A 19,013-nucleotide genomic window follows, 5' to 3' on the forward strand; every position below is an offset into this window, starting at 1 on the left:
AGAAATAGAAAATTTGAACAGATCAATAACCAGCATAGAAATTGAATCAGAAATCCAAAAATTCCCAACAAAGTCCAGGAAGAGATGGCTTCACAGTGAATTCTACCAAATATTTAAAGAAGATTTAACCTATTCTTCTCAAACTATCCTGAAACATAGAAAAGGAAGGAAAACTTCCAAATTCATTCTATGAGGCCAGCACTACCTTGATACCAAAACCAGATAAAGGCACCACTAAAAAAGAGAACTACAGGCCAATATTTTTGATGATCATAGATGCAAAAATTCTCAACAAAACACTATCAAACCAAATTCAATAATACAGTAAAACAAACAAACAAAACCAAAAAAAAGAAACATTCACCATGATCAAGTGGTGAATCCACCAGGATTGCAAGGGTGGTTCAATACTGCCAAATCAATCAATGTGATATATTTCACATCAATAAGAAAAAAGATAGGAACCATAAGATCATTTCAACAGATGCAGAAAAAGCAATTGACAAAGTACAACATCCATTCATGATAAAAATCCTCAACAAGGTAGGCTTAGAGGGAACATACCTCAATATAATAAAGGCCATATATGAAAAACCCATAGCTAACATCATCCTTAATGGGGAAAAACTGAGAACTTTTCCCCTAATGTCAGGAACAAGACAAGGATGTCTACTATCACCACTTAAAAAAAATTATGGGGCACCTGGGTGGCTCAGTTGGTTAAGCATCAGACTCTTGGTATCAGCTTAGATGATGGTCTTGGGTTGTGAGATTGAGCCCCATGTAGGGCTCTGCTCTAGGCATGGAGCCTGCTTGAGATTCTTTCTCTTTCTGCCCTTCCCTCACTATCATGCATGTGCACTTTCTAAATAAACAAACAAATAAATAAATATCATTTCTAAAAATATATTTATCTAAACAATCCCTACAGCCAACATAGGGCTCAAACTCATGACCCCAAAATCAAGAGCTGCATGCTCTACCAAATCAGCCAGCAAGGTGCCCCTTACCACTTTTATTCAACATAGTACTAGAAGTCCTAGCCACAGAAATTAGACAATAACAATAACAAAAATTCATCCATGTCAGTAAGGAAGAAGTAAAACTTTCACTATTTGCAGATGACATGATAGTTTATATAGAAAACCTGAAAGACGCCACCAGAAAGCTTCTAGAACTGATAAACAAATTTAGTAAAGTCTCAGGATACAAAGTTAATGTACAGAAATGTGTTGCATTTCTACACACCAATAATGAAGCAGCAGGAAGAGAAATTAAGAAAGCAAACCCATTATGATTGCACCCAAAATAATCACTTCTTTGGTTAGGCTTATTCCTAACCAAAGAAGTGAAAGACCTTTACTCTGAAAAGTGTAAATCACTGATGAAAGAAATTGAATATGACACAGAGAAATGCAAAGACATTCCATGCTCATGGGTTGGAAGAACAAATATTGTTAAAATGTCCATATTACCTAAAGCAATGTATACATTTAATGCAATCCCTGTCAAAATACCAACAGCATTTTTCACAGAACTGGAAGAAACTATTCTAAAATTTGTATGGAACCACAAAAGACTGTGAATAGCCAAAGCAATCTTGAAAAAGAAAGGCAAACTTGGAGGCATTACAATTCTGGATTTCAAGTTATATTACAAAGCTATAGTGATCAAAATGGTATGGTACTAGCACAAAGATAGACACATAGGTCAACAGAACAGAATAGAAAACCCAGAAATAAGCCCACAACTATATGGTTAATTAATCTTTGACAAAGAAGGAAAGAATATTCAATGGGAAAAAGACAGTCTGTTCAACAAATGGTGTTGGGAAAACTGGACAGCTACATGCAAAAGAAAGAAAGATGAACCAGAACCACTTTATTATAGAAAACACAAAAATAAATTAAAAATTTATTAAAGACCTAAATGTAAGATCTGAAACCATAAAAATCGTAGAAGAGAACATAGTCAATAACCTCTTTGACATCAACCATAGCAACTTTTTTCTAGATATGTCTCCTGAGGCAAGGTAAACAACTCTGGGACTTAATCAAAATGAAAAGCTTCTGCACAGTGAAGAAAACCATTAACAAAACTAAAAGGCAACCTTCAGAATGGGAAGATATTTGCCAATGACATATCTGACAAAGGGTTACTATCCAAAATCTATAAAGAACTTATAAAACTCAACACCCCCCAAAATAAATAATCCAATTAAAAATGGGCAGAAGACATGAACAGACATTTCTCCAAAAAAGACATGCAGATGGCCAACAGGCACATGAAAAGATGTTCATCATCACTTACTATCAAGGAAGTGTAAGTCAAAACTACAAAGACATATCACTTCATACCTGTCAAAGTAGCTAAAATCAACACAAGAAACAACAGGTACTGGTGAAGATGTGGAGAAAAGGGAACCCTCTTGCACTGTTGGTGGGAATGCAAACTGGTGTAGCTGCTGTGTAAAAGAGTATGGAGGTCCCTCAAATGTTTAAAAATAGAGCTACCCTACAATCCAGTAATCACACTACTGAGTATTTGCGCAAAGAATACAAAAACACTAATTCAAAGGGATACATGCACCCCTACGTTTATAGCATTGTTACTTACAACAGCTAAGATATGGAAGCAGCCCATGTGTCAATCATTTGATGAATGGACAAATAAGATAATTTCTTATTAAATAATAAGAAGAATAATAAGAATTCCATTCATCAAATAATACTATATATAATACTAATACATTAACTATATATGTATATATAATGGAATATTACTCAGCCATCAAAAGAATGAAATCTTGCCATTTGCAATGAGCTAAAGAGTATAATGATATGCAAAATATGACAGAGAAAGACAAATACCACATGATTTCACTCATATGTGGAATTTGAGAAACAAACAAAAAAAAACCACCGAAGAGGAAAATAAAGGGAGAGAGGGAGAGATAAATCAAGAAACAGACTCTCAGTTGTAGAGAACTGATGGTTACCAGGGGGGAAGTGGATGGGAGGATGGGTCCTTGATCCTTGTTGGGGATCAAGGAGTGCACTTGGGATGAGCACTGGGTGATGTATGAAATTGTTGAATCATTATATTGTACATCTGAAAATAATATAACACTGTATGTTAACTAACTGGAATTAAAATAAAAAACAAAATAAAATAAGTGTGAAAATATCTTCTAAAGCACTGTAAAAATGCTAGAAGATAGGAGTACCTTGTGAGTTCTCAGCCTTTATTAGCTATTGTTCTCATTTTGAGTATGGGGATAGAGATGTAAAGAGGCAAAATTAATGTGATTATTTACAAGGTTTTTCTTGTATGTAAGAACATTTCCAGAGAAGCATTTTTGAAATAATTTTCTAGTGTCAGGACAGTGGATAAACAATACCATCACTTTATTGGCTCATGTAGATGTAAACTGTGGGTATGTCTTAGGTATACAGTGTCTTCACATAGTACCCTATGTGTTTTCCTCCTAGGACTTAAATGATTGGCAGATGGGCTCTTACACGTGATCCCTTCATCCTTTCATGCTCAGCTTATTTTAGCTATCTGCAAATTGACATGGATGGGAAACTTTCTAGCTTTTGGATTCCAGTGACAGATTGACATACTCAGACCAATGCTCAGTAAGGAAATGTTCAGAACAAATATGAAATCAGTCTGTTTGGATGTACATTGTAAAATAATACCATTCTGTTTTTACTCCCAATCACAATTCTTTTTTACTGTAGTGTCTTTTTCAGAATTTTAATTCATTCTTAAATTTTGTTCACTGTTTAGTAGCTTAAGGATTATCCTAAAGTGTTTTATCTTAAGTAAGCAACAATTTTGAGTAACTGTCGAAAGTCCACTTCTAAACCCAAAGTACCAATCTATAGAATACAAAACTGAGTCCTAAACCGTTCCACTCGGTCACATTTGTCCAGTGGCTACTAAGAATGCAGTGAGTTGAGATATTAGAAAATAGAGCACTAAGGTTAAAAAAGAAACTCCTGGGGCCCCTGGGTGGCTCAGTCGGTTTGGCGTCCGACTTCGGCTCAGGTCATGATCTCACCGTTCGTGAATTTGAGCCCCGCGTCGGGCTCTGTGCTGACAGCTCAGAGCCTGGAGCCTGCTTCAGATCTGTGTCTCCCTCCCTCTCTGCTCCTACCCTGCTCATGCTCTGTCTCTCTCTGTCTCAAAAATAAATAAAAACATTAAAAATTAAAAAAAATAAAGAAACTCCTATATTATGTCACTGACTACTTCAAATATATGGGCTTCTGAGACTTCAAAAGGTACTCCGTGTGAGCAAATACTCTGTGAGCCAATAACCTTTGGACATTCTAGGCTTGGAAAAATAAAGAATTATCGGTGTCAGGAAGCTTCTTTCTTTGCTGCTACTGATTTGAAGAGATATGAGGGTTTCATTGCTCACCCCATTTGAGGCATCAACCCATTCCTACCAATTCTTAGCTCTGATAAGGTCTAGTACACACTTTTCGTTTTACAGATAATGGAACCAAAGCTTGGTGAGGTTGTTGAGTGGTACCAGACTGCAGAGTATACAAGTGGCAGAGCAAACCTAAACTCAGCCTTTAGACTTCCAGTCTGCTGTTCTTCTCCATTAGAATGTGCCATAACTATTTGATAGAGCAAAGAATCAACCCTCGTTGCTTCCCTTTCACAAAAATCTGTTTTATGTAGGAGAATGGTAAACCATGAAGAGATCCAGTTTTTGAAAAATAAATATGAAAACTGCATAGAATGGAAAATGTTATATTTGACAGGGAAGTGACTTCAAGAAAAGTTAAACCTTAAATTTGGTTCAAACCTGTCAACCTGTTTTAACTATGTTAGAGAGAATGAATCCTCCCCATGCAATTATTAGCCTCCAGATTTCTGGTAATTATTTCTTATCTGTAAGACAAACACAGATATATTATCATTAGTAGTTGTAGTGATGAAAATATAACATTACTGTAAAAATCTTTGCTAGCAGTATATTAGAAAAAAATTAGGTAAAAATAATTCTCCATGAAAAAAATTTTTTTTGCCTTCACTTATCAATTGATATGAATTCTTTCAATTTTCAGAGATAGGATATAGATTTTATTCTCCATCAAAAGTGAGAGAAAAATTAATTAGCTAAGAATTGAAACACATAATAGCTTTCTGCAATTGTTTCCCATTATTTCATTCCCTCTCTTTCTCCCTGTCTTGCTCTCTTGCTGTCTTTCACTGAGCCTCTTGGTTTCTACATCTCTGTGCTCCTGAAACCTCTTTCTCATCACTGTGTGTGATGGGTGTGATCTGTCTTCTGCAATATCTCTCTTCTTTCTCCTTTCTCTCTGCCTTCCCTCATCTCTCTTCCTTAACTGACCACAATTTACAGTTGAAATATACTGACATTTTTATTTTTATTTTTAAATATTTTTTGAGAGAGAGAGAGAGAGAGAGAGAGAGAGAACACACGTACACAAGCAGGCAAGCAGGTAAGGGGCAGAGAGAGGGAGACACAGAATCCAAAGCAGACTCCAGGCTCCGAACTATCAGCACAGAGCCCAACATCATGACCTGAGCTGAAGTCAGATGCTTAACCGACTGAGCCACCAGGCGCCCCACTAACATTTTAAAAAATGAATTTTATATAGCATTCAAAAACAAAATAAAACATGAAATGTGTTCTAACCAAAAAGAAAAAAAAAAGTCCTATCAAAGCCCTAAGTAGAAACTAGAGGCAGGCAGGGTTCAGTTTAACAGAAATAAAGAACTTTCTAAGCAGTTATAAGTCCCTGAAAATTGGAGCAGTCTTCCTTCCTCAGAAGATAGTGAGGTATTGTTTACCCAAGAGGCTGAAGCAAGGTTGTCAGGGGAACTGCAACATTGTAAGGGGAACTGACTGTACAGGATATTAGATGTCTATAGCTCCTCAGATCAGCTCAGTATATAATTCTAAGGTGTGTGTTTTTTAAAAGTTTAATTCTTAAAAATGTGATAAATTGTCTGTTGGTTAACAAAATGGACACTCCACACACAAGTCCATGCAACAAAGTGATTATAATGATCTGTGAATTTGGGGTTGGATTATCAGAGATTAAACAGAGACCACAGGGTTGCTTTGACCAAATCCTTTAATAAATATAATGAGATCTTTTTTCAGGATATACATAAAACCATTTCACATGTAACATAAAGAAAATGGAGGGGGTGTAAATTAAGTTACATTCTTCTCATTTGAATTTAATGATTGTGCCTGGCAATTGTATATTGTCCTTGCTCTGTTACTAACTGACTGCATGGGAATGGGCATGCCTCTTCCTTTCTCTGAGACTGTTTTTTCACCCCAGAGAGAGTTAGGAAGTTGAAACAAATCATCTCTATGGACCCTCCGTGGACAGAGCCACATATTAAGAACCATTGTGCAAACCAGCTCAGTATCTTCAAATTTCTAGTGTTCTAGTCTTTTTTTTTCTTTGTCACATCTGTCCATGTGTTCTTCTTTTCTTACCTTTTGGATTAATCAAAAATTAAAAAAAAAAATTTTTTTAACGTTTTTATTTATTTTTGAGACAGAGAGAGACAGAGCATGAATGGGGGAGGGGCAGAGAGAGAGGGAGACACAGAATCGGAAGCAGGCTCCAGGCTCTGAGCCATCAGCCCAGAGCCTGACGCGGGGCTCGAACTCACGGACCGTGAGATCGTGACCTGAGTCGAAGTCGGACGCTTAACCGACTGAGCCACCCAGGCGCCCCGGATTAATCAAAAATTTTAAAGTAGTCTTCTGTTGGTTTTTTAGCTATTCCTCTTGCTAAGGGATTAAATATGCACTCTATTTATCTTATTCTACTTAAAGTTAATGTTGTGTCACTTAATGTAGATAAGAAACTTGCCATTGTATAATTCTATACCCCCTTTCTTTATGCCATGTTGCCAAATACTTTACACAGCCATGCTTATAAATATCACAATATATTGTTAAAATTTTTGCTTTAAATAGTCAGTTGTACTTAGTCTGATGTTGACTCCATGTTTCCTCTGCCCATTTATGTTCAGTCCCAGGCAGTGGCAAGTCCTCATAAACCTTAGTTCTCAATGGTCTCCATATAAGGGTGAGAAGACTTTGGCTGTAAAGGTACAGTTAATATTTCAGGCTTTGTGAGATGGTCTCTGTTGAAACTACTCAACGCTTCCAGTGTAGTGTGAAAGCAGCCATAGACATTATCTAAGTAAGTGAGGCTGACTGTATTCCAATAAAACCTGATTTACAAAAATAGACAGGAGACTCAATTTGGCCTGAAGACCACAGTTTGCTGACCTGTGATCTATACCATTGGTGGTAAGTAGTCCAGGTCTGTATTTCTTATCTATAATTCTGAAAACCTTAGAGCTCTGAAAATTATGTTATTTTATAACTCACTTGGCAACAAAACATTACCCAATCTGAACTCATCTGGTGATAGAACTTGACCTGCACTGTAATGGGGCTATTTATAGCCTATGTATCATACTTTGTGTGAATATTTGTATGTTTTGCTACATATAGCCTATGTATCACACTTTGTGTGAATATTTGTGTGTTTTGCTACAGAAATATTAATATGTTAATTAAAGCCTGCTCCACAGCATGCTGGTGGTACTATATGATTATGTTACCTTTTATAAATCTAAAAATCCTGAATTCTGTAACATACCTGGTCCCAAAGTTTTCATTAAAGAATTGTGGACTAATAGTAGTCTGATTAGATGTGAGGTTTAGAAGCAGTGGTTGAAGTGAATTCTCCAGTAGTCCCCAAGTGTGTTTGCCAGAGTGAGCTACCTGTCTCTGCTTTCTTTGTTTAGGATCTTCCTCTTGTGACTCTGGCATTTTAGGGGACTGCCTAGTCACCCCCAGGGCTCCTCTGGTTCATTTCTCAGTTTGGAATGTCTTTGATCCAACAGAGCCATAACTTTTACTCCACAGAAATAACAACAGAATGTCTCCCAATACATTTCTCAAAAAACAGTGGGTTTTAAATTTTGATCCTGGTTGATTAATTGGCAGGCTACTGTGTAATGCTAGGAATGAAGTCCAGGAGACTGAATTTGAATCTTGAGCTATCATGTATTAGACTGTATCTTTGGGGAAGTAATTTAATCTTTGTAAGCTTCACTTTGTGAGCCTGGAGTGGGAAAAGAGAATGATAACATTACCTCATAGGATTAAAATGTAGAAGACTTAGCTAAGTGTTTGGCTCAGAACACATGTTCAGTTAATATTAGTTTAGTTATTTTGTAAATAGAACTGGATTAATTGGAAAAATAAAAAGTTAGAAACCATCCTCCTGAATCTGGCTCATGCCTCAGAGTCCAATTCAGATTTATTTATTAATGGGTTACTGTAATACCAAACCTTTATAATTTTGTAACTCTGGAATCTCTAAACAATTGTGAATTCTTGGAAATTGTTTGCAAAATTTTATGTATATTATAATTTAGAGAACATCTATAAATTTCATTTGAGTCTTAACAGAGATTCGTGTTCTAAAAAAGGATAAGAACCAATGTCATAAGTGTACCCTATTGCAGAAAATTTGGAGGATTATGAATGAGACAGTGATGTTCTGTCTGATCCATTAAGCTTTTCCATTGGAATAGAGCTGAGACATTTCTTCACTATCTGCTTTGTGGAACTGGCTTGGGTACATGCCTTGAAAACTCTGAATATTGGAGCTGTAGTCATCAAAGTTGAGGAACAAGTCCTAAGCTGATGTTGGTGCGATTGGTATGCTCATAAGAATAGTAAATACATGTGCAGATATCAGGGACTAGCCCTTGACCTGAGGCTACAGACTGAGCTCATTGGTTGACCTGCCCTATGAAGCCTTACAACAAACGTGAAGTTTTCTTTGGCCCTAATAGAATGCTTGTATTCCCTACTCCCCATGGATATACTGAATAGCCAAAAAGAAGAAAACTATATATGAAAAGTCAGCTTTTCTTGGCAAAGCGCCTGCTTGGAACAATATTCTTCAAGCCTCTAGAATGGAGAAAATATATAGCTTGGCTCTTGGCTGCATGATTTGGAACTAACTGTCACTTCGAAGCTCAGCTTATGAGATGGTAACAGCTGCAGTCAGGGACAAGCTCCAGCTCACCTCAGTAATGTGGAAACAAGCTAGAACCAAGGTGGCTGTTACATGTGTGGGCACATGGGGTGTGAGTCATGGAGTCATGAAACCTTCTCTTGGCAGGATCAGCTGCAGAGTATAAAGACACCATGTCAAGCATAAACTGTTGCTGGAAGAATACTTGGGATTTTACAGTGGGAGACCAGAGGACCCTGACTGTGCCAATGTAAGGCAGAGTGAAGACCTCGCCCTGCTACAACTCTGAATATCATTTTAACAACATTATCCCTCATGGATTAAAAGTCTCATGTGTACAGTCACTTAAGGATTTTGAGTCTGAGATAGATGTGAATAGTGGTAAGTTCTAGGTACCTAATGACTTCTCTGGAGGCTGACCTATAATTAACAGTAAGTTCATATTTCTCAGGCTCCTCTATAAATAATGAAAGGTAGAATTTCAGAGGAAAAGGCAATTTAGTCCTCGAGAAAGGAGAAAGTCCTCCAGCTACAGGATAATAAAATAAAATGACTTATAACTTACTATAGGTACAGCAAACAATGTAACAGCGCATCAGCCCCATTTCTGAATTACCACAAATGGAACCATTCATGTTTCAGAAGAGTTCTATGACCCCAAAAGAGAGCAGAATACAGAGAATAACAGAAAACACGTACAGAGAAACCACAGGGCTGGCTTTTGATTTGCTACAATAACATGAGGCTCCTGTCTCTAAGTGCAGGTCTCTGAAATATGGTTCCAAGAGTCTGTTGTCAGCATCAGTAATGTACCTGGCTACAGAAAATGGGGCTTCCCCTCTCTATCTTTCATCACTTTCTGGTGTCAGAACTGGCCAAATATGACCAGTAAGCTGAGATAACTACAAAAGACAGAAACAGACACCTTAGGATCAAGAGATGATTGTTCAGGTGCTATTGTCTAGAAGAGAATCAGAACAGTACCTTCCTGGAGAGTCTCCATTCTCATCAAATAGGATCATATCTCCAGAAACCCCAGTAAAATTGGTTTTCATCAGGGAGTCCAAAAGTTTCCGTCCATCAATTGGCTTCATTGCATCACAGAGGCCTGCATAGCCTGGACAGAGGGACATCTGCATGTTGTGGAGCCCATAGGCCATGGAATAGATAGCATTGATCACAAATCCCATTTTGGAATCTTGAACGTGATGTGTTCTCAGAGTCAGAGAACCTGTTGAGAAACAAATTATGGATTAACTATGAGATTTAATTCTGCTATAGCTATATCCATGGATTCTGAATAACTTGAGCATTCACTGAGCAATTTATCAGAGTTAGAACCAGAGTAAATACAAAGACAGAGGTCCCAAATTCGTATGTCTAATAATTATCTTCTATTTCCAGTTTTTTCCCCCCAAAAAACCTTGAAGAAAGACCCAAATCCCCAACAGTACCAAGATTCACTTCCTCTATTACCAATCCTGGAGATGGATGCAGGAAAGCACTGTATTTCTGTATCATAAACTTATTTTAAGGACAGATTAATCTCCTTCATACTCAGTTATGATAATATTACCTCCTTGGTTTAGAAATCCACAACAAATCTCCAGCTTCCAAACCAGTAAGTCATAGCTAAACAAACTATATTTTCTACCATCTTGTCTCAACTTACCTGCTTGGATTTATCATGCACCCCTTGCAACCTCAAAGCATATGCTCTCCATAAACTGGCCTATTTGGAAATTCTAAAATATAACATTTATACTCCATTAATCAATTAATTGTTAGAGTCTGAAAATAAAAAAATGGTAGACGATCTAGGGACAAAACAATGATAAATTGGGCATGGATTTGGCACTTAAGAAGAACTTGTTCAATAATAGAGATAAATTATGTAACCACAGCAAAAGGTGGAAGGTGATAAATTTGTAACACATGTCGAGTTACCCTTCCAATGGACAGCTCTTGGAAAAGTTTCATTAAAGAACTAACATTTGTTATAGGTTATTGATGCAGTATGGAATGAGTGTCTGTTACTTATGACTGCTCAGAACTTGCTGGGAGCGAGGGACATACGTGGCACAAGATAAACCTGATGCTTGCCCTAGAGTCAAGAAGGCACGTGAGCATCTCAGCAAGCCACTGCAGTGTGGTTTGGTAAGTCCTGAGGCAGGACTGAGTCAGGAGGGGCATCAGACCCAGAGACTCGCTGAGGCTGAGCATTATGGCTGAGTATCAGCTGGATGAAGAGTGGAGGGAAGTGTGTTTGAAGCTTCATAGATGAGATAGAGCGTGCTGTGTTTGGGAAACTTTAAGAAGGTTGGAATGTTCAGAACATGATATGGGAGATGAGAGAATGGGGAGAGGTAGAGAAGTAGAGGAGGGAAGGGCTGCTTAAACCACATTGAGATTGGTGTACTTTATGAGGTACATTATCTTAAGATCACTGGGATCCCTTGCAGTGTTTAGGTAGGGGCATGATCAGATTTCTATTTTAGGAAGACTGATCTGGCTACAGCATGGAGAAAGATTAAAAGGGCTACAGGAGTGGAGCCAGAAAGACCTATGAAGAAGTGATGCAATGATCCCCATGATAGCTGAAGGTGGCCTTGCCTAGGTAGAGGCCATGGTTATGGGCAGAAGTGTTCAGGAGGCAGAATCTACTACCAGGGCTGGTAACTGAAGAATGGGGAAGATTGAGGCACATAGGGAGAACATGGAAAGAAGGCAAAAGTGACAGCTGAAATAAAGACAGAGCTTGTCATTTGGGAAAAAAGTTTTCTGTAAGAGAGATAGAAAGGAATTTTCTAAAGGTAGCATGATTTTTCATGACTTTTTAAACTGTAGAGGCATATTACCCCCTTCTTGATTGCTGGCCCAAATGCTGATATTTTCCCTGAGCAGAGAAACCAAGAAAACAGCACAACTCATCCTGACATAAGTTTAAGATGAGGAATCCCGTTTCCATTTAAGGACTAAGCACTGGGCCCAGGCTTAGTAATCAATTCTCATAATTTTCTTCTCTACATAGGCTCGCTGCATACTTCCCCACCCCTGCCGACCCCCCTCAACTCTAAACTCCATGCTACTAGGTATTAAGTCAAATATTTCTGGGTCGCTTTTCCCTCCTCTTTCCTTCATACCTTCTCAATTCTTATTTTTTCTACCGTTAATAATTAAACTACTTCATACCAATCTACTTCTACCGGGTTTTTTGGTTTGTTTTTTTTTTTTTCTTAAAAAAGATTTTATTTTATTATTTTTTTAATTTTTTCAATATATGAAGTTTATTGTCAAATTGGTTTCCATACAACACCCAGTGCTCATCCCAAAAGGTGCCCTCCTCAATACCCATCACCCACTCTCCCCTCCCTCCCACCCCCCATCAACCCTCAGTTTGTTCTCAGTTTTTAACAGTCTCTTATGCTTTGGCTCTCTCTCACTCTAACCTCCTTTTTTTTTTCCTTCCCCTCCCCCATGGGTTTCTGTTAAGTTCTCAAGATCCACCTAAGAGTGAAAACATATGGTATCTGTCTTTTTCTGTATGGCTTATTTCACTTAGCATCACACTCTCCAGTTCCATCCACGTTGCTACAAAGGGCCATATTTCATTCTTTCTCATTGCCACGTAGTACTCCATTGTGTATATAAACCACAATTTCTTTATCCATTCATCAGTTGATGGACATTTAGGTTCTTTCCATAATTTGGCTATTGTTGAACATGCTGCTATAAACATTGGGGTACAAGTGCCCCTATGCATCAGTACTCCTGTATCCCTTGGGTAAATTCCTAGCAGTGCTATTGCTGGGTCATAGGGTAGGTCTATTTTTAATTTTCTGAGGAACCTCCACACTGCTTTCCAGAGTGGCTGCACCAATTTGCATTCACAACAACAGTGCAAGAGGGTTCCCGTTTCTCCACATCCTCTCCAGCATCTATAGTCTCCTGATTTGTTCATTTTGGCCACTCTGACTGGCGTGAGGTGATATCTGAGTGTGGTTTTGATTTGTATTTCCCTGATGAGGAGCGATGTTGAGCACCTTTTCATGTGCCTGTTGGCCATCCGGATGTCTTCTTTAGAGAAGTGTCTATTCATGTTTTCTGCCCATTTCTTCACTGGGTTATTTGTTTTTTGGGTGTGAAGTTTGGTGAGCTCTTTATAGATTTTGGATACTAGCCCTTTGTCCGATATGTCATTTGCAAATATCTTTTCCCATTCCGTTGGTTGCCTTTTAGTTTTGTTGGTTGTTCTACTGGGTTTAATATACATCGCCTTCTTCCAGATTATAACAATAGTCTTTAAAAACTGTTTTTATTTTCTATCTTTGCCCTTCCTCCCCTACTCCAGCCAATTTTAAACCCAACAGCCATAGAAATTCCCTTAAAATGTAGATCAGATCACGACACTCCTCTGATCAAACTTTTCAGTGGCATTTATTACTGAAAATAAAAGCCACAGTCCTTGCAATGACTTTCAGAGACATACAAGAACTTGACTCATGGCATCCTACCCCTCATGCTTCTGACTCCATCTCCTAACACTCTTGATTTGAATTATTCCTCTCTAGCCACACTCACCTCCTTGCTGATTCTCAAATATTCAGGTGTGCCCCTGCCTCTGGGCCCTTGTATTTGCTGTTCCTTCTACCCAGAAGGCTCTGCCACAGAGGTCTTCAGAACCTGCTCCCTCCTAAGTGCAGGTCTTTGTTCAAATATCATCCTCTCTGTGAGACCTTGGGACACCCTGGCTACATCTCATCTCTGTCCCACTCTCCACACATACTCCCGGTGGGTCTCCTTTCCCAACAGTAGTTTTCTCCTTACCACTATCTAAAATATTATGTATTTGCCTTGTTTATCGCCTAAAACATTTACCCATTAAAATGTAACCTCTGTGAAGCCAGGGATTTTTTTGCCTGTTTCCTTTACTACTCAGTGCTTAGAATAGTGCCTAGCACAGAGTGGGACCTCAAAAAATATTTGTTGAGTAAATTAAAGAACTGTCCCTTCTAACTCTCCTTTCTATTTTCTTTTCCTTCCTGACCCTACCAACACTATTTCTATCCATTCTCAAAGGCTCCAAGAGGACTTCCTTCATGAAGACAGCCATGATTATAGATACTAAAATTAACCTTGCTTTTTCAAACTTCCTACCACTTTCTCTATACCTATCTCAGGCACCCTGCACAACATACTATAGAAATGTGGGCATACTTAGGGGGAGGAGAATTTGGAACATCCGGTCCCCACGTCAGTCCATCTCCTACCTTCCTCCATTTAACTCCCTAAATGGATGTGTCTTACTCACACATCAGCTCAGCCTCCTAACCCTTATCGGAGGTCAGCAATAGTTGCTTTTGTGGCTACTAGATAGGTGGTGGTTTGAGTCTCATTTTGTTTTTTCCTCTTATGAGCAGGAGAGGGAGATGTAAATTCTTGCTTTATGTCTTACTAGCTCTGTGACTTGGGCAAGTTACTTAAATTCTCTAAGATTCAGTTTAATCACCTGTTAAATGGCGACAAGTCATAAATACCTTGCACAGAGGCTGGCACAAGATAGATGCTTCATAAATAGTAACTGTACCAAAATGTAAATCATAAAGCCCTTTAGCCACCATGTTTTGTGGTCATCACTTTGGAAAACAAAAGCAAGCCAAAGGTCTGGCCTAATATGATGCTCAGTAGAGCTCTCAGGCAGTCATGTTTCAGGTTTCCTTCCTGATTTTTCTTTCTGCCTTGTCTACAATAGACAGCAACTGGCACAAAGGCAACATTTGAGGCTTATTCATTTGTAAATCAAATGACAGTGCTTAGGGCATGGTTACTGAACTGTTTGTTGAACTGAATGGGGGCAAGAATGGAAATTTGCATTTGTTTGGCACTTTTCAAAATAATTTTTGCGTGTATCAGTGATGTGCATCAATACCTGTATTCACACTGCAGAGATAAAGAAACTGAGGTGTAGACAATTTAAGTAGATTTTCCAAGGCTTACGTGGATATAAAAATCAAAAATAGACAAGAATTTCTAACACTAAGATCGGTGCCCTTTTTGCTATACTATATTGCTTTCTCTAGAAATACTCCCTGCACGATATTACTGTATCACCTCTAAAAAGTATTCTACTTAAGAGATAAAGTGAGGGAAAACAAACTGGTAACAAGATTGAATCCTTCCTGGAAAGTGCTATGTTTCTGTTCCTTCCAATAATGTCCGCTAACGCTGCCCAAAATCTGGGCCCAGCAGTGCACAAAAGGAGCTGACCAAAAAAAAGCAGGAGCTCAGAAACCAAAGGACTCATGTGTCTGTGCACAGTCTGTTGTATCATTTGTTGTTACTGAGCATCTTCAAACACCTGACCTACGTGGGCAGCATTAGGCTCTTACAGAAGTTCCTGGTAACTATTTTCCCTTGTCACCCAAACTACCAGAAACTGCAAATTCAAAAAACAAACAAAACCTGCAGAAGAAAACCAATGTAAATTTAACCTTTGTAATATTTCCTTAAGTCCGTTTGATGAGGAATTTTTAAAGAAGGATATCTTAATCTGTTTTAGCATTCAGGATGCAACAAGGGGGCAATTAAGAGAAATTCACATTTAAATTCTGCCTACACCACCTCACCTACATACCAGCCTTTCCCTCCATCAGAAGCAGCAGCTCCAGGCTAAGTTATCACCTTTAGGTAACTGAGAGAGCTCTTTTGAAATGTGTGACAACAAAATAAATACTTTAAAAATGCTTCAATTTCATAAAACTCAAGGAGGTTTAGGAGCTGTTTCCTTCCACTGTAGAGGAAGAAACTAAGGAAATCAAGATGACCCATCAGTAGCTGGCAAGCCTAGCTTTTTGCGCACAGGGTAGTGGTAGCTGTATTTAAAAGCAATTAACGCAATAGCTTTAGTATTTGTATATGGGGGTGCGAATTTGGTTAATTAGGTAATTCTCCTGCCTCTTACCTCCTCAGGCTTAGATCTCTGTCTATCTCTACCTGTTCCCTAACTCTACACACATCAGAAGGGGGTGAAATCCGCAAAATACCTTACTTTGTGTTAGAGAGTATACGTCAACTACTAACAATAGCAGAGCATAAAGAATGGGAGTACAGATTCTGGAACCAGGCAGCAGGTTAGGATCACAGCGGTGCCATGTACTAGCTGTGTGACTTTGGCCTAGGTCATTAACCTCTCTGTGCCTGAAAAAAAATGGGTTTAATAATAATACCTAAGCAATTGATTTATACAGGGATTAGCTGAGTTTATATTTATAAAGCACTTGATAAAGTAAAATGGTTTATGTTACTTGGCCCCTGATCCAAGTTCTGTTACAAATGATCTGGCTTGTTTCTTCATATGCAGAATATAAAGATCTGGAAGATGTATGTTCACAAGTAGAGGCATTTGCCAGAGCAAATGTGCCTAGTGTGTTTTTGAGGAATAACAAGAAAGGCCAGAATTGTGAGTAAGGTTAAGACAAGGAGGGTAATGAGATAAGGGATGCCTAGTATAGGACTTTGGAGTGCTTTTATCAGAGATGTCACGATATCCTTTTCATTTTAAAAAAATTATTTTGAGGATGAAGATTGAATGAGGGTGGGAAAACCGAGGGAGTGTGGAAATAGGAAGCTAACAGAAGATGGTGCCTTAGTTTAGGATAGGATTCTAAGTATATTTTGGAAGCAGGGAGAATAGGATGTGTTAATGGGTTGGATGTGAGGTATTAAGAAAAAAGAAGAATCACGGATTAGTCCAGGTTTTCATTTTAAGCAACTTGATGGTTTAGTGTACATTTGAGGTGTGAGAAATAGGTTGGTGGGGATGGGGAATCAAAAGTGCTGTGCCACGCATTGAACGGGGAGATCAGTCAGTGGCTGATGTGACCGACCAGGCAACAGACACTGGTGGCTTAGATGAGGGTGAGAAGCATTCAGATTCAGGACACATGTTGAAAACAGAACTGACATGACCAGATGACAGACTGGATCTATCTCAGGTATCAGACTCCTTTTTGAGTTCCTGGTGCTGCACTATTTTATCAGCTGTACAGTGTTTCCTTGTGTGGATATGGCATGATTTATTTTTTATTAGTTCCAGAATGTCTTATAATTTCTTGCTTGGGTTACTGCAATAGCCTCCTAACAGATCTTACTGCCTCTAATCTTGTTCTGCTGGAATCTATATATTCCCAGTGTAGATATATAGAGTGGTCTTTCTAAAGCACAAAACTGATTTTATTAGTCTCCTTTTAAAACCATTCAGTTGATAACCAAATTATACTCCAAATACCTTGTCCCAACTTTCCAGACCTTTCTTTTCTGCCCTTGATTTACCCCTCAATTCTGATCCATGATACTGTATAATACCACATATTCGAAACTTCTTGTAGTCACATTGTAAACTCTTCTCCCTTGTATCCGGGCCTCTGTGCATTTCGCTCTATATATGTGGAACATACTCTCTTGCAGATTCTCTATTTATTATTTTGTGTGTGTCTAAGACTCACGTCTTCTCAGAAATTGGTCGTGACCCTCCTCCAGTTTAGAATTAAGGTTTTGCTCTATTCGCCCACAGCACTGATCACCCTATACACAAGTTGCCTATTTGCCTATGTCTTTGGTCTAGACTTAAAGCTCTGCTTTGTCCTCTTGTAGCACTGGTGGTGACCTTTGGCTGGTTTCTAGTACACTGTGGACTCCTCAATGACAGAGATTCTGTGTCATTCATACAGGTAGCCCCTGTGCCTAGCACAGCCCCTGACATATAATTGGTACTAGTAATATATCTTAGGTACATGAATGTGGCCTGATGAATGACAGGATGTCACCAAATACCAGGTCTGGTCTCCAGATTGTCAAATCAGTTTACAAGAGCAGTCATTCCTTTGTAGAATAACAATAAACAAAACTAATACTGCCAGTTTATAATAGGATCTGCCAGGTGGACCAAACAATCCCCTTAAGCAATCTCATGGGCTTTCACCACCTAATAAAACTACTTGAGAAAATTCTGGTCCAGTCAAGATGGAATAAGCCCTCTCCACCCTATTTCTCCCACTGAATGCTGCTAAAAACCCTGGACAGAATGACTGGAACAGTTTTCAGAGGATTTTGAAAACTAAATGGTAACAGGTGGGTTGGGGGAGGAAACCAGAATTTAAAACACCACTGAAGCATGCGTGAGATTCTTGGATCTTTTCCCTCCAGTATCTCCAGGCTTGGGTGCAAAGGTAGCCCCAAAACATGGAGCTGTGGGCTAATCTGAGGTGTGGGCAGAGGGATCGCCAAGAGAAGTCCTCTATTTCTGGTCTGAAGAGTGGAAAGGGGCTCGCTATGAGTCAGAGAGAGTGGAGGAAATTCTATTTTTGTTTTGGTCTGTGTGAGCCCCAGGCAGCCCTGCAGAGGTAGTGGGGCAAGCTGCTGTACTTTAAGGTGGGAGCCCTTCTCCATGACCAAAGGAACTGTGTCTCAAGAGTGTGGGGAAATGCTTTTTTCATTTCTCCTAGCCTCTCCCCCAAATGGTGGCTTCCGTGGTAATCTAGTCAAAGGGACAAAGGTGAAAGACAGAGGTAGACACCAAAGCTGCACATTTCTACCCACAGGATCAGGACGGAGATGAGAGAGAGCTGAAAAATGTCAGGGAAACTGGGAAGGGGGGAGCTCAAGAAAGTGATCCTACAAAGTCAAATATGAACTCCTGGCACCAGGCGCATAAGCAATAAGCTCTGAGAAAACTGCAGAGGCTTTGAAAACTGGGCTGACAGTAGAACCGCAGCCTAGAGACGGTGGGCACCAACTTGCAGCCTGACGCTGACCAGGCTGATTTCTTGTTTTGTTTTGTTAATCACCCTTCTATCTAAGATAACATTATATTTGAAGTGTCCAGAATCATGAGATGACACCCGGGGTCAGGGGACTATCTATGATCATGTGTGA

The 19,013-nt window shown here is 38.9% G+C and overlaps 1 protein-coding gene across 8 annotated transcripts in view; it reads right to left on the reverse strand.

Annotated features, from left to right (window-relative positions):
- GRM5 (glutamate metabotropic receptor 5) overlaps positions 1 to 19,013 on the reverse strand; it is a 525,626-nt gene that overhangs the window by 92,670 nt on the left and 413,943 nt on the right. For all 8 annotated transcript variants that reach the window (XM_049653231.1, XM_049653248.1, XM_049653240.1 and 5 more), the window contains exon 4: positions 10,065 to 10,311. In XM_049653231.1, the coding sequence (XP_049509188.1) occupies positions 10,065 to 10,311 (247 nt within the window). The remainder of the gene's footprint in view (positions 1 to 10,064; positions 10,312 to 19,013) is intronic.

This window comes from Panthera uncia, chromosome D1, assembly GCF_023721935.1.
Source record: "Panthera uncia isolate 11264 chromosome D1, Puncia_PCG_1.0, whole genome shotgun sequence".
Lineage (NCBI taxonomy): Eukaryota > Metazoa > Chordata > Mammalia > Carnivora > Felidae > Panthera > Panthera uncia.